At 35.4% G+C, this 25,226-nt stretch overlaps 1 protein-coding gene and 1 long non-coding RNA gene across 15 annotated transcripts in view; one reads left to right on the forward strand and one right to left on the reverse strand.

Annotated features, from left to right (window-relative positions):
* The window catches only part of LOC116165317 (MAP7 domain-containing protein 2), a 52,822-nt gene that overhangs the window by 24,968 nt on the left and 2,628 nt on the right, over positions 1-25,226 (forward strand). For 4 of the 14 annotated variants that reach the window (XM_031479644.1, XM_031479645.1, XM_031479638.1 and 1 more), the window contains exons 2-11: positions 10,261-10,290; positions 13,273-13,323; positions 18,898-19,404; positions 19,557-19,679; positions 21,195-21,656; positions 22,332-22,797; positions 23,802-24,258; positions 24,633-24,869; positions 24,919-25,031; positions 25,076-25,182. In XM_031479644.1, the coding sequence (XP_031335504.1) occupies positions 10,261-10,290; positions 13,273-13,323; positions 18,898-19,404; positions 19,557-19,679; positions 21,195-21,656; positions 22,332-22,797; positions 23,802-24,258; positions 24,633-24,869; positions 24,919-25,031; positions 25,076-25,182 (2,553 nt within the window). Of the gene's footprint in view, positions 1-9,577; positions 9,812-10,260; positions 10,291-13,272; positions 13,324-18,897; positions 19,405-19,556; positions 19,680-21,194; positions 21,657-22,331; positions 22,798-23,801; positions 24,259-24,632; positions 24,870-24,918; positions 25,032-25,075; positions 25,183-25,226 lie in introns of those variants that run through there. The other 10 variants (XM_031479647.1, XM_031479648.1, XM_031479641.1 and 7 more) reach the window with 7 other exon arrangements.
* LOC116165319 lies at positions 8,968-9,494 on the reverse strand. The gene is made up of 2 exons (XR_004144128.1): positions 9,344-9,494; positions 8,968-9,272 (listed from the first exon to the last, which is right to left on the reverse strand). It is a non-coding gene; the product is annotated as an uncharacterized LOC116165319 (long non-coding RNA).

Here is a 25,226-nt window from a genome sequence, read left to right on the forward strand (position 1 = left end):
TCTACATGACGTTCCAGATCCGATTAACTATGTTATTATTTTTATTTATTTTTTTTGCAGGCTTGTGTAAATGCTGTTGAGAAAATTCTAAGTTCAGATCAGTTTTTAGATATAGACTGAAAACGGCCGATTTAAAAAAAATAATTTCATTGTAAAATGTATGACAGGAAGTTTTTAGACGAAACTTTCGTATTTACATAGGACAAACTCAAAAATGGTACCAGAGTAAAATTAATAACTTTTTTATTAGTTGCCACCGTATGCAATTTTTATATAATTAAAATTTTTTTTATTCTCTTTGAAACCCTACTTGATTAAAATGTTTAAAAAATACTTAGTTGCATTGGTATTAGATGGTTGCAAAGAGAAAAAAAAACTTCTTTAATCATGAAAAAATTCAATCTGGCTTTCATTTAATAAACAAATTTGCTATTCATATGTCTGTAGCCGTCAGTTTGAATTTTATGTTGCCATTGTTCTATCGAAATAAAAAATACGTAATTACAAATATTTAATTTTTCAGTTTTTTCTTTAAGAACGTCTAATTGGGTCCCAATCTCGGAATGCACATGGGCAGGTTTTTTCGTACAATTTACATGGTGAAACTCATTACATTTTTTAACTTCAAAACAAATCGGTAACGTACAGAAATCAGTGTAACTGTAACTTCAAAAACTAATTTATAAAACACAGGTAACTAAATATCTTCGTAGGTATAACCAAACTACTCTGAAGGATTGAAACGTAATTACACTAACACGAGCAAATTCTTCGTAAAATCGGAGTGTCGAAAGATGTATTCTGCGTAACGACAAAGGGTAATGTGCGTAAAATCAGAAGCATCGAAGCAATTCACAATAGCAATATTCTCCAAAAGGTAATCAGCAGATAATATTTGCAGTTACAAATCAGGAACAGTAACTCAACTCTTCAGAGGTAATTAATTTGTATGTAGGCTAGTGAAACAATATCATGTGATGTCTCGAAACTTGAAATGGCGGTACCATGTAAAAATGCGATGCTATCCAAATTATGCGCATTGAGCAAAGGTGGTAACCTCTTGGAAGAAAACATACACAAGAATACAAGAAAACAAACTCGTGAAAAATGTTGCGAGGCGTGAGAGAGAGAGAGAGAGAGAGATCGTTTATTGAACCACTTTTGTGGTATAACATTGGAACAATTACAACTTCATATAAATGTATAAAGATAAAATGTAAATAGACTATAATATAGATCAAACAAACAACAACATAACAATATTAAATGTAAAGATAAATTTTAAATAGACTATGATATAAATTAAACAATTTATATTTGTGAAGAAGTCTTCCAGTGAATATGGTGCCATTGTGTTAAGTATTTTCCGAATTTTATTTTTAAATGGGACGAATGCCGATATAGATTTGATATTTCTAGGGAGAGCATTGTAAAATCGTAGACCCATTTGTAGATGTGATGTGTCATACACTTTACTTTTGGAGGCGGTTATTGCAAAATTATTTTTTGATCTTGTATTATATTTGCGGTAATCGGAATTAAAGGAGAATAATGCCTTATTTTTAAAAACATAACACAAAGATTCAATAATATACAAACTATACAGAGTAGGAATGCGGAACTGTTGAAAGTACGGCTTACAGGTTTCCATTCGCTGTAGCGAGAATATTGTCCGAAGCGCCCGTTTTTGAGTTTTGAAAATGTCGCTAATTAAATTTTTATTGGTATTTCCCCACAGTAGGATTCCGTATCTCATTTTCGCTTCAAAAAGAGCATAGTACACTTTGATTAGCGTATCTTTATTGCAGAACTGTCTACAGCGCGAGAGCGCAAAAATTGATTGGTGTAATTTTGATTGTAGTTGTTCAATGTGTTCCTTCCAGTTGAGATTTCGGTCTAATATAACTCCGAGAAAGTTACAGGAATTACTTGTTCCGATTATTGTCGATTCGTAGGATATGTTTGAAATAACAGAAGTTGAATTTTTCTTATAGACAAGTACATTAGTTTTCTCAACGTTAATTAAAAGTTTGTTTGCATTAAACCAGTTGATTAGTTGTGCCAAAGATTTGTTTAAGGTGAATTTTAAGTCGTTTTGACTGCAGGCAATAGTTACACTAGTATCATCTGCATAAGTACAAATGTGACACGTATCTATTAAATTATTTGGCAAATCATTCATGTATATGATAAATAAAATAGGACCGAGAATGGAGCCTTGTGGCACACCATAATTCACAGGTCGTACTTGTGACTTTACTTCAACTATTTGTCCCGAACTATAGACTTTGTCAATTACAACATATTGATATCTGTCACTAACAAACGATTTTAATAAATTTAACGGTACGCCTCTAATTCCGTGCGCACGGAGTTTTGACAGCAGTAATTCCGGATCTACCAAGTCAAAAGCCTTGGAGAGATCGCAATTTATCGATGCTACAATTTTACCCTTGTTATGGAAATTGTAAACAAACTTTAGCATGCTTTGTAGTGCCGTGTTCGTCGATTTTCCAGCTCTGTACCCGTGTTGAGAATTATTAAATAAATGGTGAGATTCGAAGTACGAAATCAATCTGTTCTTTAATAGTGATTCGACTATTTTTGACAAGGTGTTAAGTATCGATATCGGTCTGTAATTACATACATCCTTTTTTGTTTTACTTTTATGCAATGGTTTGATTTTCGCAATTTTACCGTGTTTTGGAAACTCCCCTGTCGTAAAAATTAAATTTATTAAGTAAATCAGGGGCGTGAACATTTCCTAGCGAATTTTGCAATATTTCCGGAACTATTTGAGAATACCGGGAATTTAAGCGAATATTTCCCATACATTCTCGAGAACATTGCGAAATTTCCAGTTTATACTAATTTTTAGTCGGCCAACTCTCGATTTCACGAGGTTACGTGCAGTTTTCTCGGTAAAGTTCTTCATTGCTCGGGTATCAACGAGGGTATCAAATTTTAAGATCCGCGCCATGTAATTTTCTGCATTTTCGTGAATGTTTTCGGTTTTTGACTTTTTGTGAAAGTTTTGAATCTTCATGCTTATTTTTGAATTTTTGAACGAGTTTTCTTTAATTTGCCTGAATTTTTCGAGTTTTGTTATAAAGGTTCAGTATTTGTGATGACATATGGACTAAGAATTGTTTTTAATATGAAAAGATTGATTCGGTTTTTGGTGTATTGTACTTAGTATAGAATAGTGAATAGTATAGTATGTTGTAAAAGATGATCGATCGATAAACCGATTAAAAGCGCTCTCAATGACTACGAAAGGTTTTTAAAGATGTTTAAAGACTTCTAAGGCGAAATAGAAGCTTTTTAGTGTTCTCATAGACTCAAAAATGATGACTTTTGCGGCCATCGTACGTATTTCTCAGCCTCTATTTGCGTGAGTTTCGTCCATCCGTCCGAAGGTTTGAGATCTCAGTATTCGGACGTTATAAAAATTTGCGGTTGTTTCTTATTTAATAGGTTTCAACACGCAGGATGGGTGAAACTTTTTTATTTACCAAGATAGTTCTCGTCAAAGTGCATCTACTGGATATAGGTACTATATGAAATAGATTTGCGCATGTGCAGAACAAGCACAAAATTGGCGATTTAAGCCAGTTAATTTAATTATTTTCAATAATAATGAAAATATTCCCTAAGCGTTTGTATGGTATTAGGATGGACTATCGATTCTGTGAAATCGGGGTAGAATTAAATGCAATGGAGGTGAAATGTGTGGGTACATCTATCTTGGATTGTAACATAATCTTCATCTTGTTGCTTCATCTTTGATATAACTCACTCTCACTACTTTTCACGCAATGACGCCAATTACACTTCAATAATTCTTCAAACGCTTTCCCAATTTTTGTAAAAAAACAATTTGATTTTTTCCTGGTCACATTTTTGTCCCTTTGATATATACTATTTTAAGACTTCACTTAGACCGAATTGGTGAATTTGGTCCCTTTTCAAGTGTGATATTACCTTAACAGTCGTGCGGCAAATTTCTCTAATAAAAATGAATCTGAAAAGCATTGCAATTATTAAGTTAAATGTGCACCATTTGGAGCACAACGGTTACCCTTGGGTAGAAGTTTAATTTTGTAATTAGATTTGATTTATTATTAGCTACCTAAATAACAACTTTATAGCAGTTGCTCAATTTTTTACAGTTGATGATCGCAACATTCTACTTTACACTTTATTGGTCATTAGAAAAACAGTGTCATTTATGCTTGCACTCCGTGGAAGAATTGTATATACCTACATCTGCGAAGCTCCAAGGATCAATATGTTGATCTTCTAAATCCAAATAATTGTCGCGAAATATTTAGGTTATGAAAGTTATTACAATGCAGGTAATATTTTTGGCAAAACGTGATTGAGGTCATAATTTTTAATGAGAAAGTTCTTATTGTTGATAAAACATTTACTAAATTGTTAATTAAATTTTGACAAAAATAATACCGTTTCAAATCACAACTTTCTAAAGTTCCTAAGTAAAAGCTTAGGTTTGGACGGTTTCTAGGATTGTGAGAAGTACTTTGAAACATTTCCGTAATTCTTTTTTACATGGTGTTCCTCATGGGTCCATTTTACAATCATTTTCAGTTTATTGTTCATGAGAACATTCATTAGTTTTTAGGAATAATGGTGTTCAGTAGTCGCCGTTCTGAAAGCGTTGATAACGTAGCTTTGAGCCAACACGTTCAGATCGCTACCTATATTTGGGCAGGTTGACACAAAATATTAGTTTTTGCATTAGTCGACAAGGATTCTGCGGTTAGAAGCGGCCCTGGATGCATGTATAAGAAATAAAAACAATTTGGTTGTAATTAATCCTAAAAATTTAATGGTCACGCATTAATTGTATTCCGATATTAAAATTGCAATAATTTTTGTGAGAAATTTTATAGGGACTCGCATTGATGTTGCACAACAGTTCGTTTACATACTTCAAGGTTAAAATGGGAAGTAAACATGCAAGTAGGTACGTTTAAAACAAATTGGGTTTTTAATTTAAAAAAAAATAGCGCAGTTACGTTTAGCAGACCGAAAAATAGTGAACTCCCCAATTAATATGAATTTTAGGTATATTCTGATGGATCACACTAATTAAAACAGCAAGTCAGCCTAGATGAGACCATGCTTTTAAAACTATGAAAGATACAGCATTCTTGAAATGCTTCCAAATTTCATATTTGAACCAAAAAGGGTTGCTGAAGGACGAGGTAGTAGTTGTTTACTTTCCAAAAATCTAGGGAAATAATTCATGGACGGACAAAATGCAAACCATACCACTTATTTACTGTACTTTTAAATGTCATATTTGTAAAATATGTAAATTTCTCTGGATAGCCGAAACTACCTATAACATTTCTACCGATACAAACAACACCACGTACACGTCTTAAAAGGTGTTGGATAGATTTACAACTACTAGAAGTGTAAAACGAGCAATGAGAGTTAAGCGGAAGCCATTTTTGAAGGAAGATAAGTAATTGCAAGTTCTCTGTTGATAATCCTCATTTAGTGTGCGTGAAATTAGTAGGAACGCGGATGTTTCAATGCGTTCTGTGCATCGTACTCTTCAAAAGTATGCAAGTTCTATCCGTTCCAGATTCAACTTCACCAGGAATTGCATCTCAAGACAAGATTTCTGCATACGGGCCTGGAGGAACCCTATCTTACACGCGTGTTATTTACGGATGAATCGACGTTCCATAAAAATGGCGCAGTCAATCACAACTCCCATTATACGCCGATGAAAACCCGAATGCCATACTGGGTCTACACCTTCTGGGTCCTTACTTCTTCTATTCCTTCGTCGTGGCGATTCGTGGAACTCTCATACAATGTCGTAGCCGTTCGACAACAAATGGTTTTCTAACACGATGGAGCTCCTGCAGCCGAATCTTGATGAAAACTTTCCGGACTCATGGGAGGCCAATAAGGTGGCCGCCGAGATCGCCATACCTCACTCCCGTTGATTTCTTCCTCTGCGACTACATCAAGGATGAGGTGCATAAGACGGTGCCAAGTACTGCCGAGAACAAGCGAGAGAGATTCATACGGCTCTTCAGGGCGATGTCTAGGGCCTGCGGTCCAGGTCGCGGTTATGCCACCAATGGGAAGGTCGCCATTTCGAACATTTATTTTAGCTTGTTGTTTTTTCTCTGAAATTTTGTAATTTCGGCTATCCAGAGCTATTTGTTTGTGTGTGTGTGTGTGTGGGGGGGGGGGGATTTGAAATTTAAAAAAAAGTTACATTTGGCGCAAAGGTCAACCAAAAATTTCATTTTTCGATAAAGTACCTAAAAAAATTATGTGGCAGTGGAAGAGATCTCAGCCCATGCCTCAATTTAAAACTTGGTTGCCGGCGCGATTTAGTTGAAGTTAAAAATTGAAAAACTATCGAATTTGGAGGAAAAAAGGTTATAACAGCGAAATGCAAGTAATTCCCAAATCTGCAATAAAGTATAGGGAGTTGCATTACAAAAAATACGCTACTGGAATACTGTAATGATGCCCCTGGTGCGGTCAAAAATATTTTAGAAACATGACGACGGTAATTGTGTACTTTTTTCGGTATCATTTATGGTAAAGGAATTATGATACTAGTAGAGTGCTCCGTGGCAGAAATTATGACTTCCGTGGGGGTTTTGGTGTCACAAGCTGAAATTCACAAAAAATGAAAGGTCATCATATACTGATTCTAAATGTCAAGGCCGTCCAAAATCGGTCCATGCATTAGGGCACAAAACGCAAAAAACGAGTTAAGCACATGTACGGAAAGAAGAAAAAATAACGAATTTTTTCGTATAGAAATCAAAATTTTCTTTGTACAGTGAAAGTAATAATAAATTATCAAACGTTTCCAATTACATTGGGTTTTACGGAAGAATTAAACTTCAAACGCGATTATCTCAGTTCGATATCCCTAAAAATGCAACTTTTGCGTTTACATCGTATTATTTAATAAACGGAAGCCTATATCAAAAAGTTTTACTCTTAAAAAAAGTTTCGCTTATCGTTTATCTTTACATTGCACTGAGAATTATAATTTTACGTGCAATAGTAACCAAAATATGTAATTAAAAGTAAAACAACGAACTTTTTACTCACTTACAAACGAAGCGCTTTCGCTCCGGTGAATACAATCCATCTCTACATTTCCCGTAGCAAAATTTCGCTCTTACTCATAGGTACGTTCTCGACACGGGTATACCAAAGCTTTGCCAATATAATTGATACAGATAATTATTAATTACATAAATCAATGAATGTGAAACTCAAAAAGAGACCAAACCATAATTTTAAGAAACATAAAAAAAATTGTAGATACAGAACATCGCCTTATACTTACAACCCCAGGTAACTTTTTAAATGTGTCATACTAAATGATATGCACTTAATAACAAAACAATAATACCCTAAACTAACACGTAGCAGTAATGTGATTTCTTTTCCTAGGTAAGTGCATTAAAAGAATGACAAATAGAAAAAATTTGATTCCATTTATTTACAACCTTTTCGTCAACTGAGCATTCAGAATCGCCGTGCTCTTAGATGTGATGTCAGTAGAATTTTGCACGATCTTTGGACCATGCTGGGGCATAACTTACCCTTTATACATTCAGTGAGAATTTAGAACAGTTAAATTGTTAGGAATTGGCCGCAATGTGATGAAAATGGACAAAAGTTAGCCATAAGTTGCCACCAACAGAATACTCACTGTTTAAGGGTGTGTTTTTAAATCAAAATATGGCACCCTGTCCAAAATTGCCCCCCACAATGAATAGTACTTATATTAGTAGAAAAAGCGAACTTTTGCCCATTTTCATCACATTGCGGCCAATTCCTAACAATTTAACTGTTCTAAATTCTCACTGAATATATAAAGGGTAAGTTATGCCCCAGCATGGTCCAAAGATCGTGCAAAATTCTACTGACATCACATCTAAGAGCACGGCGATTCTGAATGCTCAGTTGACGAAAAGGTTGTAAATAAATGGAATCAATTTTTTTCTATTTGTCATTCTTTTAATGCACTTACCTAGGAAAAGAAATCACATTACTGCTACGTGTTAGTTTAGGGTATTATTGTTTTGTTATTAAGTGCATATCATTTAGTATGACACATTTAAAAAGTTACCTGGGGTTGTAAGTATAAGGCGATGACCGATGTTCTGTATCTACAATTTTTTTTATGTTTCTTAAAATTATGGTTTGGTCTCTTTTTGAGTTTCACATTCATTGATTTATGTAATTAATAATTATCTGTATCAATTATATTGGCAAAGCTTTGGTATACCCGTGTCGAGAACGTACCTATGAGTAAGAGCGAAATGGAGCTACGGGAAATGTAGAGATGGATTGTATTCACCGGAGCGAAAGCGCTTCGTTTGTAAGTGAGTAAAAAGTTCGTTGTTTTACTTTTAATTACATATTTTGGTTACTATTGCACATAAAATTATAATTCTCAGTGCAATGTAAAGATAAACGATAAGCGAAACTTTTTTTAAGAGTAAAACTTTTTGATATAGGCTTCCGTTTATTAAATAATACGATGTAAACGCAAAAGTTGCTCAAAATTTGTCAAATTTTTAGGGATATCGAACTGAGATAATCGCGTTTGAAGTTTAATTCTTCCGTAAGACCCAATGTAATTGAAAACGTTTGATAATTTATTATTACTTTCACTGTACAAAGAAAATTTTGATTTATATACCAAAAAATTCGTTATTTTTTCGTCTTTCCGTACATGTGCTTAACTCGTTTTTCGCGTTTTGTGCCCTAATGCATGGACCGATTTTGGACGGCCTTGACATTTAGAATCAGTATATGATGACCTTTCATTTTTTGTGAATTTCAGCTTGTGACACCAAAACCCCCACGGAAGTCATTTCTAGACGACTTCTTTGCAACGAGCACTCTACTATACGAGGGGTCTAGATGCTACACATTTTGCTGGATATGTAGGTATATTGTCAATATTGGGCATTGTATTTCAAAACAAATGAAATCATAATATTTACATGTGGCTAAATAATTAATTTAATATTAAACATATAAATTTGGGTTATGTGGTACTGATCGATCTTAATTATTGTTCATTAAAAATACTTCTTCAAGCAGCTGAAATGTAGTCGCGTAGGAGGGTCCCTCTTAAGATCTCAACCCTCAGGTGGACAGACGACATATTTGTACGCGCGTTCAGGTGTAATAGCTAATGACGTATGCTTGGATGCGTAGAAGTAATTCTGCTTGAACTAACAACAAATTAACAGTTACACAAACGCGAGGAAAATGAAAATGGGAAAGTGTTCGTTAACATAATTACCGTTCATTTTTTTATTTAAACATTGGTACGTAATTATTATTTACACGCAACTTCCTTGTGAGATGACCGCTTATTTTGAAAACCTTTCGACCAGACCAAACTTGTGATTCGAGCACGTTGTGTCGTTGAAAGGGATAATGTTGTAATGTGTCAATAACAATAAAGAAATTTATGTTTGTCCAAGGTTCTCAAGTTGTTTGCGCAGAATCGTGTCGTCAAACACTTTAAAAGTTAAGTTTACTAATCACTGATAGTTTATTCGGTTGGCGCGTGTTGAATTAAAGTGAATCGATGATTGAGAGTGTTACGTTATGGGTCCAGAAGCACGTCTGTGTTACGGAATACCAAGCACCTCACTTGAGCATCTTCGCAACATCCTTCTCACGTCTTTGCCTCACGAAAACATTGCCAAACAGGATAGGCTACGTGCGGCGAATTTAAAAAAAATTATTCTGCCTTGCAGTACAGGTGAGCGAAACGTTTCCAAAATCAAAAATCCTGCCCCATCAAAAAAATTTTTGCCGTTCCACAACGATTCCCAAACTTATACAGTTTTAGGCGTCTCCTTGAACGAAATAAATTTTCATATCATAGGAAAATCCGCATGATTTAATGCGTTTCGATTAGATTATGTAAATGATTCATTTTGCTGGACACGACAGTTACTTGTATGTTAGTAATCAATTTTATTCATTTTCCTGAAAGGATGCATGATCGAGTACGAATTTGGATCATGACGTTTTTTTAAGTATATGGTAAGTTAGTGCCAAGGACGCTATTGGAATGTACCTGTACAAAGGCGGGGGGGCAGAGAGGCGTGTTTCCTCATTAGTTATTACCTAATTCTTTCGCATTGCAAAAGAATCTTAAATATTTAGCGCGATTACTTTGTTTCTAACAATTTTTATTTGTTGCAGCTGGGTCCCGTCCTTCATCAGCCAATAGGGGTGAGTGTCTATTGGGAACTATTGCTGTGCACGTCTTTCATTAGTTGTACCCACATGATTTTCAATCTCTGAGGATTAAACTCCTAGCGAAGAGTAGTCAAATCAGCGGTGGGGTTTTCACTACAAAAAACCAAACAATTTTTCTTTTAGAACTCTTTCACATACGAATTTTTTCACGGCCTTCTGATAAATGTCATCTTCTCGATGTAACTTGGACCAAATCGTAGTTTAGTATTTCTGTATTGGGAACGACTAAAATTGAGAATAAAAAAATGACTGATCGATGTGACGAATGCGATATTGGGTAAATGTAATTGATTTGTTTGTTATATTACGTGAATTAGTGCAGTAAAAATAGTAATGGGTTTAACAGGCGAGTATATAAACATTTGTTGATAGAGGTGACCAAAACATTTTTTTCTAAATAAGCCAGGTCGAAAGTGGTTTATTTGGGTACCCCCAAAAGTACCAATACTTGTATTTCTTTTTTTCCCATCAACGCAGAAGGGCCTTTCCTAGGATGTTCTTTCCGATTTGGTACATTTTTCAAAAATAGTTGTACCCAAAGATTGCGCTCTTAAATTGGCGTGCGAAAAAATTCCGAGCTTGACTTCAAAGTCGATCAAATTTTATTGCTTTAAAAAGCTAACTCATGAAACAAAATGAGGGATTTTGAATTTTTTTTACTGTCATGAATTATCCGATTCTTATAAATGTTATTTTAGGGTTGAAATGTTGATGTCTGATTCTAAACGTCAATTACTACAAAAAATACAGAGTGTTCTAGATCCAGGAAGATTGCATGGGTCTGTTATTGATGTACTTTATAAAACCGTGCCCGATTAAAATGTATTATAAAGAGACTGAAAAGCTCCTATTCGGATTTACACAAAAATTACATATTTCCACTTAACGTAATCGCCGTCTTCAGTAGTACTTTATGCAATACCATATTAAAAATTGGGTTGTTCTTTAATACCCAGCAAGGTTTATGAAATCATTCTTTTGCATAAAATAAATTTGCTCAACATATCCCCCCCCCCCCCCCAATACTTCCAATACTTTGTTGCAGATTTCACTTCATTATAAATCCCTCACTTGTAGTGCCAACTATGGCAACAAATTAGTTTCTTGAAAACTTAACTTGGTTTAGACCCCCTCATCTTCCCTTTATGGGTATCCACTTGATTCTAGTTTTTGGTGCCTTAGTTAACAATAATTTACTGTATTGGTTCAAGAATGACAAAAAAATCTGAAAAACGGGTCTCGTCTCCAAGACGCAAGTAATACGGGATACACCTGAACACATTTATGAGAGTTAGATTTATGATGCTGAGAAGGTATTTTTCTGGAGAAATTTGAGGAAAAGCCCCCGGACTGTTTGAGATCTTGGTACTGAGTCTAAAAGTTATCATTTTTTTTCTTATTTAGATTTGATTGAACTAAAACAAAAGGATACTGTCAAAAAAGTGCGTGCCATTAAATTAAAAGTAATCCTAGACATGATTTTAAAAATGTGTGCCGATGCATTTAAAATTTGGGCGTGTACCCTTCCGAAGAAAAACAAGTTGTAAATCAGCATGTGCATGATGAAAGCGCATTTTTTGTAATCCAGATCAGTATCTTTTAGCAAAGTTTAAAATCATCGATTTCACTAGTAATTTTACTTACAATAGACTAGAGCCTGCACATCTAGGCGATATCAGAAAGCTTTTAGTGAAAATTTGAACTCTCTGACTCTTCTAATTGCTGAGATCTCAGCCGGACAGCAAGCCAGGCAGCCAGCCATAACGAATATAACAGCGTATTTTTTTAAAATATGCGCTAAAAAATGTGATACGTGCCGAAGATCAGATATGCAAAATAACTTTAGTCACTAGCGCTAATACTACAGCTTAATCCCTTATTTACGTGTTGATTTTAACACTTTCCCCGTCCATATTTGAGTTTTAGCGAGAATTCATGAGTTTTTCCAAAGATTGGCGATAGGTACTTTAGAGACCGAAATATTTGAGACCTTTGGTGTATTTGGAAGAAATGCTTTTTCTACTCGACTTAATTGTTACTCTGTAGGTATACAAATTTATGGCATAATGTTTGCTTATATTTACTCACAAAGGGCTATAATAAAATCTTGTTTGAAATTCGCAACTTCTTTCTTGAAGGATAAACGAGTAGAAAAACTTGATGAAACGTAATAGCAGGAAATTTTAAAAAGTCCTCTTATTATGCACCGAAGGACCATAAAAGGCAATACAATAAAACTATTATGCATTATCTTTTCTATCGCATATTGTGCCTTGTAAAACTTTGCTAACGGTAATCGCAACAATTAATCACTATATGACAAAAAGCTCCATCAGCTGGAAATAGAAAGTAGTAACTAATTCAAAACCAGTACAGTTCTTATCATTAACGAATACAAAAATTTATTGTAAAACCCTATTAATAATTAAATAGATTGAATTGACCTAAATGTAATAGCTTGTATTACCCACATGGTGAGTAATTTAAAATAAAGTAGTTAATCAATGCACGTTAGATGTACGATATACCATTTAAATTTTGTAGGGAATGTGTTGTCCGTCGTCTCTTACACTCTTCCTTAATTACGTTCGAGGATTGTTTAACACTTGGTTTGGTTAACTGGTTTCGTATTTATTGATATATAGGATGGACAATTTTTGGTTGAATATGTCAATTTGTTGTCGTCATTTTTGCATTGCAAGTGTACATGTCATACAATATTCGATCGTAACTCAATTCTCAAAGCAAAATAACGTAAAACCCAATCGTTTTGAGCGATGCCAAGTGCCAAGAAAAATCTTGGCCATGCGTTGATTCTAGCCCAAAATGTCAAAATTATTATTTATGAACCATGCGCCAAGACATGCAAATTCATATTATCGAAAAAGTAGCAATAAATTTGACTTTCCAAAGAAATGTTATACGTGTGATGACAATGACGCTGTTGTGTTCCAGGTACAATGCATTGGTTTGCTCATTTGGGATCAGATTCTAGTAATGTGGAAGGTAAAACGTGTGCAATTTAGAACTCTTAACTAACAATTTAAAACCTGATTAATTTTTTATACAATTTATTTATAACTAGTGATTTTGAGTGATTGTTTTTATTTTGAAATAACTTTTTAACACTACAATTAACAGTAAGATGCAACATGCAACTAAACCATAGCAGAAACACTTGACACTCGTCTGTTATTCTGGTAATTATTGTGGTTTGTGAATCACCTAACACATAATCTCTGTTTAGTAGGCACCCTTCTGTAACTTACTTGCAAGATTGAACAAGATCTGCTGAAGACGGCTTTGTAAGTTGTCAAGAAACCTACGAGTAAAAATTAAGAGGAAAGGAGCTGCATTAAAAGGGCACGTGACTGAAATGGATAAAATAGAGGTTATAAGAGTGGGGGAAACGCGTCACCATTGGCAGTGGCGAAATAAAATAGACTGACATCGTCTCTTCTGTTTTATCACAAATCAAGGCAATACAACCCACCAGCGCAAAGGAGGTAATGTGATGGCGACTTCCGTCCCGTGCTATTTCCCACCACCGTTACATTCTCTTTTCTTAATTTTTGCTCGTAGGTTCAAACCCATCCATTATAGTGCGCAACGGCCATTTTGAGTTTAAAAAAGAGCGAACATCCCTTAAATCGTGGCTTTGTAGCCATCTTGGATTTTTCAACTCTACATACCTAGTTCTTGTTCAATATCTCAGAAAGGATGATTAGTATGAAACCTTGGGGTAAAGAGGTTTTGGATTATAATAATAAAATACAAGGTGCTCTGATGTAATTCAGATTATAGGAATCGTGCATCAATGCATTATTAAAGAGGCGGATGGAGAGTATGCAGTGTTAAGGACATTTGGTAATTTTTCTCGTAATCGCAGGAAAATAGTGGTAAACGTATAGATACCATTTTTAGGTAAAAATGGTTTGCCATTTTTCCGCCGCAAGGAAAAGTACTCTTTTACCTCACAACAATTTTGGTTTTTGAAAGTATTTTCCTATTACTCGTAATACACATAAAATTATCAACGTCTTCGTGTGAGATCGAAGGGACTTTTGTGTGGCAGATCAGTATTTTATTAGCCAGTTTTGACTCCACTATCAGTAAGATCTTGTCGGGGGAAACCGCATTTCCTTTATCGGTACCCATGTCCCCCCCGTAATTCACGTTTAAAGTTTTGATTCAGCCATCAGTAAGATCTTATCAGTGGCTACCACATTCCCTTTGTCGGTACTCGCTTCCGACGTCCCATGATTCCAAATCATCTTGCATTAATGAACCTAATAATTTCTGTCAAACAACTTTTTGTCACGGTATTTACCGCAAAAATTGAAAAACATAACTTATCCGGTTCAGAGGAATGGCTTCTTCCGTCATCCTGAACACATTTTAAAACTATTTATTTGATTGGCAACACACAGATATCACAGAACCCTCTTTGATTAACTCTTAAAAGTGTAGAAAATATTCTAAAAGCCATTCAAGGTAAAAATGCGGAAACGAATTATTACGTGGGCTAGAGCAATTCCCTTGGTTCTAACAGATACATTTTTTATAAGTGCTAGAATTGAATTCCACAAAGTAATTCCAATAGTCAATACACGAAAAAAGAAGATACCTACTACTCATTAGGACAGAAAAAGTAAAAATGGCTTCGATAAGAAAAAACAAAGTTGATGATGGTTAATCTGAGACGAAACGTCAGATTTAAAATTTAAAACTGGTATCTTGTAGTAAATGTAGAGGGAAAAAAGTGGCTATAATAATGTGTTTTATTTATTTTATTTTTGTGCGAATAATGTCCAAAAGGAGTGGGAATTTTTTCAGTTTCAAAACGGCATTTTGTTAAACATCAAAATAGCAACCGTGCCATAATTATCTATCTTTTACAGTTTCTCAAATCCCCATGGTGGCCCTCGAATTTGAATCATCCTTTCAAAACAAAGTGAATTGCATTGGAAAAAAAAGTGAAACGCAAACGATCGACCGCATTCACGACGCAATTCGCAATCCATGGGAGGGGTATAAAAACCTCAAAAGTCTCGAGTATAAATGTACATTACGAATATGTTTATTCTTTAAGCCTGTGATGAAAACAATTTATTGCGTTTTTCACATTAACCTAACCTAAATTTTAAATAATAACAAATTGCAACTTTGACGTTTCTTTCGCATGCGCAGATTGTACGGAGATTTATGCGTTTTAGCTTAACGTGAGTTAGGTTCTGTGGTGATGATTCAATATAAAAATTAATCTGAAAGAAATAGAGTCGTTTTTTGTAGTTGCTGACGCAGGCGGCCGATCACATGGCAAATGAAAAATGGTTATACCGCGCGAATTTAATAATAGTAATGACATTTATGTAATTTTTCTTTTTTTGTAGGTATGCAGAGTAGCACAAATGTTTCGTAAATAGTATACGAAAATGTTTTAGGTGCATATTATCGAGTGCCAGGATCTTTTACAAATAATAGGCTGTTGAATTCCATCTACAATCTAAGCAACCTATATTTTAAATACTCCTTAAAATTTACAAATTGGAACAAACAAATATTGGGAAATTGCCAGAAGTTAGTGAAATTATTTTTTATGGGCAGTTCCATAAGTACCAAAACTATTATATTTTTGAGACATTTTGTATTGAGCATTAAACGATCCGTAGAGGAATTCTAGTGGTAGGTACGTCATCGAAATATTCTTTTATGCAACTTGGAACAGTACCAAAATATCTACATTTATAAATTTTATGCGTTCTAATTGTAAAGACTTGTGGACAAAGGAATTTGATAAAAATGCGCTCATATTTCGTAATTGAGATTATCACCAGCAGGAATTTTTTGATGTTATGACTCATATTTATGTACTTATAAAAAAGTTATTATCTGTAAAAGTTTTGACCCAACTTATCCGTTTAAGTATCATATCTTATATTGGATGTAACAATTTATGAGCTGTCGTCATTTCGTAAATAAGATTAGAACTAAATACATTGACCAGAAATGTACCTTTTAAGGATGGACAAGCACCTACTGTTTAACCAAAATTCAACTTAAGAAACACCCTGTATATTAATATTTTCCAGAAGTACGTTTATCAGTACGTTTCAAGAAAATTGTTTTTGAGGCTTTTGTACAAAATTTCTTCAAGTACTCTCTGTTAGCGACAATACACTTGTCTAATCTCTTCGGCCATCGTTTCCCTCTTCACCTCCTCCTCGGCGTCGGCGCTTTCGCTTCAGGTTCCTCTTCATTTGTGGGATTTAAAAAAAGTTACTCAGAGCCATGTCGAGTAAATAGGGTGGGTGGGGCGAGACAGGCATGCCGTTTCTTTCCACAGAAAAGAAACGGCCGTGTTAGCTGGGGCATTGTCGTGGTGGAAAAACCAATCATCAGACTGCCACATTTTGGGCCTTTTTCGCCTCACACTGTTGCGCAACCTTTTGACAACCTCCAAGTAGAAAACCTGGGTGACGCTCTGACCTTTTGGAACGAATTCCGAGTGCACAATCCTTTTTGCATTGAAAAAACAAATGAGCATTGTCTTCACATTTGACTTTACTTGACGAGCCTTTTTGACGCGGTGCGACGATGGCATTTTCCAGTGGTTTAACTGTTGTTTGGTGTCCGGGTCGTAACCATAGCCCCAAGACTCATCTCCAGTAATAATCTTACACACTAGCGGCAGAAGTTATGCTGCCCATATATTGTACCTTACCTCACCCACATTGTTAATTGTTGTTTAGCTGATTCTATTTTTCTGGAAGAGTGGAAAATTGCTTTAGTTACACCGGTTCCGAAAGTCAAAGCACCCGAGACGTTGAATGATTTTAGACCGATCAGCATCTTACCGACGATCTCAAAAATTCTCGAGCGTGTCGTTAACTCCCAAATTATCACTCATTTAGAACTGAACTCTCTTATCCCAGTTACACAGTCTGGCTTTAGATCATCCCATAGCTGTAGTACGGCCCTCTTACATATCGTTGACGATATTTTATCTTCAATAGATTCTGGAAATAGTTGTGTACTTGCACTGTTAGATTTTAGCAAGGCTTTTGACACCATTAACCATTCGATGCTACTAGCAATATTTAATTATATTGGGTTTGGGGATAGTGCGATAAACTTATTCTCTATTTAAAACACAGATCTCAGATGGTAAAGTGCAATAACAACATATCCGAACCACGAGCCGTTTTTAAAGGTGTACCACAAGGTTCAATATTGGGTCCTACATTGTTCCTAATCTATACAAGTGCTCTGTGTAAACAATTGAAGCATTGTAACATTCATATGTATGCGGACGACACGCAGATTTACTACTCATTTTGTCATACTGAACTACACGAGGCTTTTGAGAAAATCAACTACGACTTGAAAGTTACCCGTGATTTTTGCCAAAAACATGCTTTGCAGCTTAATCCCGCTAAGTGTAATGCCATGTTATTTAGTAATAAGTTAACAAAATCCCAAATGCCCAGAATGCACATTAATAATCTGGCCATCCCATTTGTGGATAAATGTAAGAATCTAGGCGTAATTATTCTTGACACATCCCTTAGGTTTAGACCTCACGTTACAATGTGCATTCAGAGAGCATTTTTGAACTTGAGATTATTGTTTCCCCATAAATTCTATTTGAGTACTTCAATTAAGTTAATGTTATGCAACTCTCTGGTGTTATCACATTTTGCTCACTGTTCCCCGGTTTACTCATCCTGTATTACCCATGATACAACGCATAGTATTCAACGTGTTCAGAATTCTTGTCTCCGCTTTGTATACGGAATCTCTAAATATGACCACATTACTCATAAGTTAAAGGACGCAATTGGCTATCAATGACGAGTAGACGGCATCTCCAAAATGCTGTTTTATTTCATAAAATCATTTCCGATAAGCGGCCACCATACTTATACAATAAGATCAGATTTAGGACTGACATTCACAATTTAAACCTTAGGCATAGAGGGCTACTAACTATACCTCAACATAAAACAGCACTATTTGAGCGGTCATTTAGCTACACCATTGCTGTGATGTACAATGCATTGCCGTCGCCTCTTAAGAGTTTACCAACTACCTATACTATAGTTTTTTGTAGAGATTAATAGCAAAGTGCCAATTTTAGTTACATTATTTATTAAGGGTGTACTAATATAGTAATAATTGAGCATGGTCTTTTGTCAGGAATTTAATTGTCTTTTAAAGTATATAAAAATGTAGGGTGTAAGGTAAAAAAAATTATTTTGCAATTGTTTTTATAATTCCACTACTGTAAAAAATGCTTCATATTTGGTAATTTTTCCCACTAGCAGTGACCTTTATTTGAAACATGCAGTATTTAACTGAAAACATTGAAGGATTTCCCATATTTAAACATCAGCACACTTTGGAACATACCTCACTGCTTATTAGAATTGTAATTGAGCTAATATGTTTAATTAGTTAACACATGCATGACCTTGTAGAGAAATGTTCAACAATGAAAGAGGTGCACAATAGTTTGCTTTTTAATGTGTTTGTTACGCTTAAATTTTTAGTTTTTATAAATTTTTTCTTGTCTCATAGACGAAAAAGAAGCTAGAATAAAGACTTTCAAGGAACGCCAAAATGAGGAAAGGCAGAGGAAGTTGGACGAAATGAAACACCAGGCACTAGCAGCTCAACGATTTAAGGAACAAAAAGAGAACGAACGAAGGCAGCGTATAGACGACTTAAGGCTTAAGGAAGATGAAAGACGGCAGCAGGTGGAAGATAGGAAAAAGGCAATAAACGATGCAGAGAGAGATAGGTTAGAATCAATTTTAAAACGTAACCAAGAAAGGGAAGCCAGGATAGAAGCGAAACGGAAAAATGAACGAAGTTCTATGGTTTTCGCCTTCGGATCTTCGACTCCTCGAATGTTGGGCCCGGCGGATAGCTCCGGTTCGTTTTGGGGACACAGAAGGGCAACCTCCACCCAAAACATAACATATTCACCTGCTCCTCTCACTAGAAGACAGTCAGAAAGGGAACTTGATGGTGGTAGTAAAAAAAGAGCAACATCCGCAGGCGGTTTGGAACGTTCAGGTGAAGGTTAGTAGTGTTTTTATTATTATTTTTGTTGTCGTTGCGTTGCCAGTTTGTGCTCGTATTGTTTTATTCTCAGTTTGCGCATTACTAGCGTTAATGCACAAGTTCAGTTGCGTTCTCCATGTTTTAGAAATTTTTGTTACTTTTGTTTACAGATATGCGAATGTCTACTTCTATGTACGCAGTTTTCCATTGGGATAGCGATCCTGACTCGTTCAAGTCTCCCATTACTAGCTTACCCGCACAACCAATTTCTCTCAACACGACGAGCAGTTTCGGTATAGCATCAGACTTCTTACGTCAATGGATGCATTTATGCTTGCTTATTATGATTTACTGAGTGCCTTTTTGCAACCTGCATTTTTTTAAGTTCTGCTTGGATAGATTTACACTTCGCCCAATGAAAAAGATGCGCGGCAGTCTAGTATCATCAACTTCCAATACAAATTTTGTTGGAACCTAGAAGTCACTGGTGTCATTTTCAATATGGTGAAAAGTGCAGCACTGTATATCATGCTTACAGCATTTAAAATGTTAGAAATGTAAATTTTAAACGGCTGTATCGATTCGATAATGGCATAGTTTTTCAGGTGCTGGGCGTTAAAAAAATTATTTTGAGTTGCATGTATCACAACACCAATAATTTTTTTGTTTCTTGAGTTGTCATATTGTAATTTCCAATGTTATACAGTTTGGTGCAAATGAAAGGAATAATTCGATACAAATTTTTGACGTCGTGATAACGTCTTTAATAACATTTTTAAAAGGAAATGTGGTGGCTTCTAACACATCATTTGAATGATTTATTAAATATCTCTTTAGCCTTTCAGATTAAGTAATTGATCTGTGTAATTGTAAAAAAATTACAACAAATAATCATTAAATACGAGTGATTGTAAATGATCATTTAAAAATATCATTCAAAAATAAAAAAGTCGTTTAAAATTACAAATCGACTGATCCAGGATTTTTTTCGAAAATCACTGATTTACGAAATAATTAATTTATTCCTTTCCTTTGCTGACATGTTGTCAGAGCCAAGTAATCTTCATTAAAAGGCTACGAGATATTTCAAAACCTTCAAAGGTGCTACCTATGATAAATTTTTGGTGGGGAATCCCAAATTTCTATTTTGAGGAATATTTTCCAGATAACTTTTCACCACACGCCAGAGATCTTTGCGGTCCATCTTGAATGTTTTATTTTCCTAAAATGGTTTTGTAAATACAACATGTGTTTTTGCAGCATTTAGAATTACTATTATCGAAACACTAACAAATAGTGCAACATGTGATACACTTGAAAGTATGATAACAAATGGCATGGAAATAATATTTGGGTATATATTGATAAAGTCTTACAGAAATTGCCTGCATTAAATCTTTTAATGTGCATGTGTGTGCTGTGCATCTTATTTTGTATAACAATATTGTTGGACGTCCATGGATTTAAAAATATAGTTCAATATGTCATTAGATATATTGCATGGTAAAAAATGTGATACAGGTATATTCATAATTATTAATTGATTGTAAAAAGTCCTATTTTGGTTGTCTCCAATAATGAAAATTTTAAGAACGTCACAAACCGGTTATCTGCATTCCCAAGAAAGGTAAAAGTATGTTTGGTCAATTAAGTAGTACATAAAGTTACATAACAACCGGTTTAAATTGTTGAAGAAGGCACGCAAATTACTTGAGACATTTTATTGAAGAATTGTATGTTTATGTGGGTACTTGTAAATAGTGTATAATCTTGTTTTTCACAAGGCTTAGAATAAATAATTTTTTTAGCTACCACACCACAGCATCCGGCGGGCTGTATAAGTGGATACGTGGGCCGTCGACGCACAGATCTGATGCCCACAATACCAGCGAAAGATTCTCCGACCACACTACCCCGTAAACCTTTCATGCGTTCACCAGGTAGGGCTTACTCGATGTCTCGTCTTGACCAATTGTCTAAGCCACGAAAAAGGCCAACTGATTTACCCACCCTAACGGAAATGGCTATCCATTCTCCCTTCAAATCCCTATATCATCCACAACAATCCTCAGTTAGTCGTAGTATGAGTCACCTAGCTTTTAATAAGCCGGCGCAGCCGGTACAGTCCCAAAAACCTTTACGGAAAGCTGACAGCCGCAGTATGCACCAACTTACAACCGCTGTATCTTTACCACCGCCGCGCACAACACGCGCAACCGAACTTAGACAGAAGAAATTAGCATCCACCAACTGTTTTTCTCAGGTTGAAGGTAACAGAATTATTTATATTAAAGGAAAATTAACTTCCGCATACTGGTTTTGGTCAACTTTGCTTGGTAAGGGAGGCACTATTTTAGCTAGAATTTGTGCACTCAAATCGGTTATTCTTCTATGCTTTGTAAATAAATCTGGTCTTTACTGCAAGAATAAATAAATGAAAATAACCTTTAACTACTTAAGAACTCATAAGTACCATAGAAACACCTGATAGTATTTTGTGGTACAGATTTGTTGGTGGTGATAGAAGTTTACAAGACTTCTGCAGCCAGTAATAACTGTTATCTTACATTTATGTATATTTTATTTGTTACTTATTTCTAACAATATTAATCATTAACAAATAAAATACATAAATTAATGGAACGCCTTTTTTTGTTTGCTTTTGTAAATAATTTGTCATTGGTAGGGATGTGTTTTTTTAGGGATAGTCAAACTATTATGAAAGCGTTCCATATCTTTTTTGCACCTTTATTAGTACATTTTTAAAAAAAGTTAAATTGCTTTTATTATCGTATCGCACATAAAAGTATGGCGTCTTTTTAATTCACGGTGTTGGATCAGTTTCCTTTCCTTGCTCCTATATCTCCGTATGTTTCCTGCTGGTTAATAAGATCAAACTAGAACTAAAACGAATACAGATTATTAATTGAGATATTTCAAAACAGCACCATCGCGGCCCAGCAGTTCTCTAAGTCAGCAAAGTACAAGTAGTGTTACCAGCTCAGTTGTAATGAGAAGTCGTCCCTCGACAGCACCCAGAGGTCCCCGACCTGCAAGTATTGCTGTTACTGGTATAACAACCGATCTAAAAAATCTAGCCGATATAAAAAAGCCAGATAACAAACCTCCGCTGCCGAAAGTTAGAAAATCAAGTTTAGTCAAATCGCAGGAGAAAATAGGGAAGAAGAAATCTCTTTCGTCGCCCACGGAAGGTTCGCCTAAAACGTTACTTTCACCGACCAGCACTGCGACGGCGACAATTACCACAGATGTTGATATTACGAACACTCTAATTAATGTAGATAGAAATACCACGAATTTTGTATCTGAAACAATTTCTAATGAAGACAAATTGATTTTAAATGGTCAGGAATGCAGTATTGAGTCGGATAACAAACAGACTACCCCACAGTAAGTATTGGGAGATGTGCGCGAGGTGGGCCTCAATTGCATTGGCAAGGTCTGACTGTCAAGTGGATTTCTTTTTGTTTGCCTGTTTATCCTTCATTGTTTGTGTATCAAATTTAATTTGATATGGGATTTAATTTGATATGGGTGTAGGTTACCGTGGAAGGGGACTACGCCAAAATAGATGTGGCTGCTCTAGCAATTATATCTATTTTCCCCTTTAACATTTTAACTTACCTCACAGATAGGATTGCGAGGACCTATAGTCTTTGGAGCAGATAGACAGTTGCTTCTGGATTTCAATAAGAGATTGGACAGGGGCCACACGTACATAGACCTCAAATTCGGGCCCTTTGTACTACCTCCCTCAATAGAGTTGTCATACCCCTCAAAAACGCACCACGCTACGAGATGGTACCTTGAAGGCTTCTCTCGCATGGCGACAATCTAACATCATGTTATTAGGTTGTTTACAGTTGCAACTGTAAGGGGAAGAACCAATTCTGGACCATAAGCTTTCGACCTCAAGGGTGTTTCTGATTGCTACTTACTCTAGTGCACAGTGACATTCGAAAACCTTTTTTCTATTTTTGTAGTAGTATTTGGGCGTATCTTGTCTCTAAAAAGCACTTTACTGGAATGTTTTTTGAAAATTGCAAAGGTACCCAAGATTTTTTGAAACTTGTCAATATGTCTCAATATAGTTTTCAACCAAGCATGGCTGATACCTACAAGCTCAAAATTCAATTCGAAGGGGTAATCATAACAAGGCTGAGGGTGTTAGGTACCTATATTGTACCACCTGTTTTGTGTGGGTGTGGTTGTAACTTTTATATCGCTAATCCATATTATTTAAAAGCCTGTGTTATGACTTATGATTGTTATTAAGGGCTATTTCAAAGTGTTAGTACTTGTATGAGATCTTGCCAATTTTGCTTCACAGGCAAACCATGTAACACATTCTCTTGTTTTTCATAACTTTTTCTTTTAATTGATTAAATTTGCAGGCTTATACAAATTGATCAAATTGGCCCCACGGATGTAACGGATCAATTAGAAACGAAATTTAACGAAATGAGTATTTGTGATGACGAAAAAGGTGATGCCGTAAAGGATATGATATATCAAATTATCGATAAGGTCGAAGAAAATATTTTTGGAAAATCTGAACCGTCGGCTGTACCTGATAATCAGCTGGACATGTTCGAGAGTCAAAGTGGCGACATCGATATGACGGCCTCTGTGAATTCCAAACCGCGAATTACAACTGAGGAGGAAGCAAAAGCCGCTTTAGCCGAAAGGAGACGTTTGGCGCGCGAGGAAGCCGAACGGCAAGCCGAGATGGAACGACTTCGGATAGAGGAGGAGATTAGAATTGAGTACGAGAGGCAGCAAAGAGAAGAGGAACTACAGAGACAGTTAATTGAACAGCAGAGAGCTGCGGAAGAAGAACGTCTGAGAGAGGTAACTTCAATATAATGCTCTTCGTCTTTTAAAGAAGTTAAATTTTTGCGAATTGGGAAACCCTATCAATTTCAGTAATTTAGCTAGAACTTTCAAACTTACAGGGTGAGTAATGAAAAGGTCAGCAGTTTCTTTAGCAATTATATTTTTTCCATCAATCAAACTGGAAAATGTGAAAGCCCTGTCTCAATTATTAAAATTTATTGAACGAATTGACAAAAAAACGTCACATTTTCTCAATTTGCAAAAATTTAAGAAAATATAGTTGTCTCTACCAAAATGCCCCACCTAAGATTTTTTTAAAGCATAATTCACAGGCGATTTTACTACACTATTTGTATTCGGCAATCTTTTTACTCATTTTTATTGTTTAGGCAATAAAAGAGGCACAGCGTCGTGAAGAGGAGGAAAAACTAAGAAAAGAAGAAGAATTACGATTGAAGGTGTTGAAGGATGAAGCGGAGCGTAAAGCACGGGAAGAGGCCGAACGGCAGAAAGCCGAATTGCAGGAGCGATTGAAAAATGAAGAGAAGGAAAGAGAGGCGAGACGTAAGCGAGTCGAAGCAATCATGCTCCGTACCAGGGGGAAAAACAACTCTGGCGTGTCACAAGTATGAAATAAACGTCACTGTGCACAATGAATAATGCCATTTGTTTTAGACTGAAGAGAAGAACGCCGAAAATAAATTTGAAGTTAAAGTCAACGGATCTAAAACTGATAGTGCAGAAAATGGTCATAAAAATGGAAAAGATATAGAAACAGTAGATAATATGTGAGTTTTACTTTTACGCAGTATTGTTTTATAAATTATTTCAGTATTCCAGTTGACACTTTAAAAAATGCTAACACAGTTAATGTGACCACACTTAGTACGGATGACACGATTAATTCAAATGACGCTTGGCAGCGTAACTCTCAAACAGGTAACTATTACAACGAATAGCGAATTTTAATTAAGTACCTCACA

This window comes from Photinus pyralis, unplaced genomic scaffold (assembly GCF_008802855.1).
Source record: "Photinus pyralis isolate 1611_PpyrPB1 unplaced genomic scaffold, Ppyr1.3 Ppyr1.4_LG3a, whole genome shotgun sequence".
NCBI lineage: Eukaryota > Metazoa > Arthropoda > Insecta > Coleoptera > Lampyridae > Photinus > Photinus pyralis.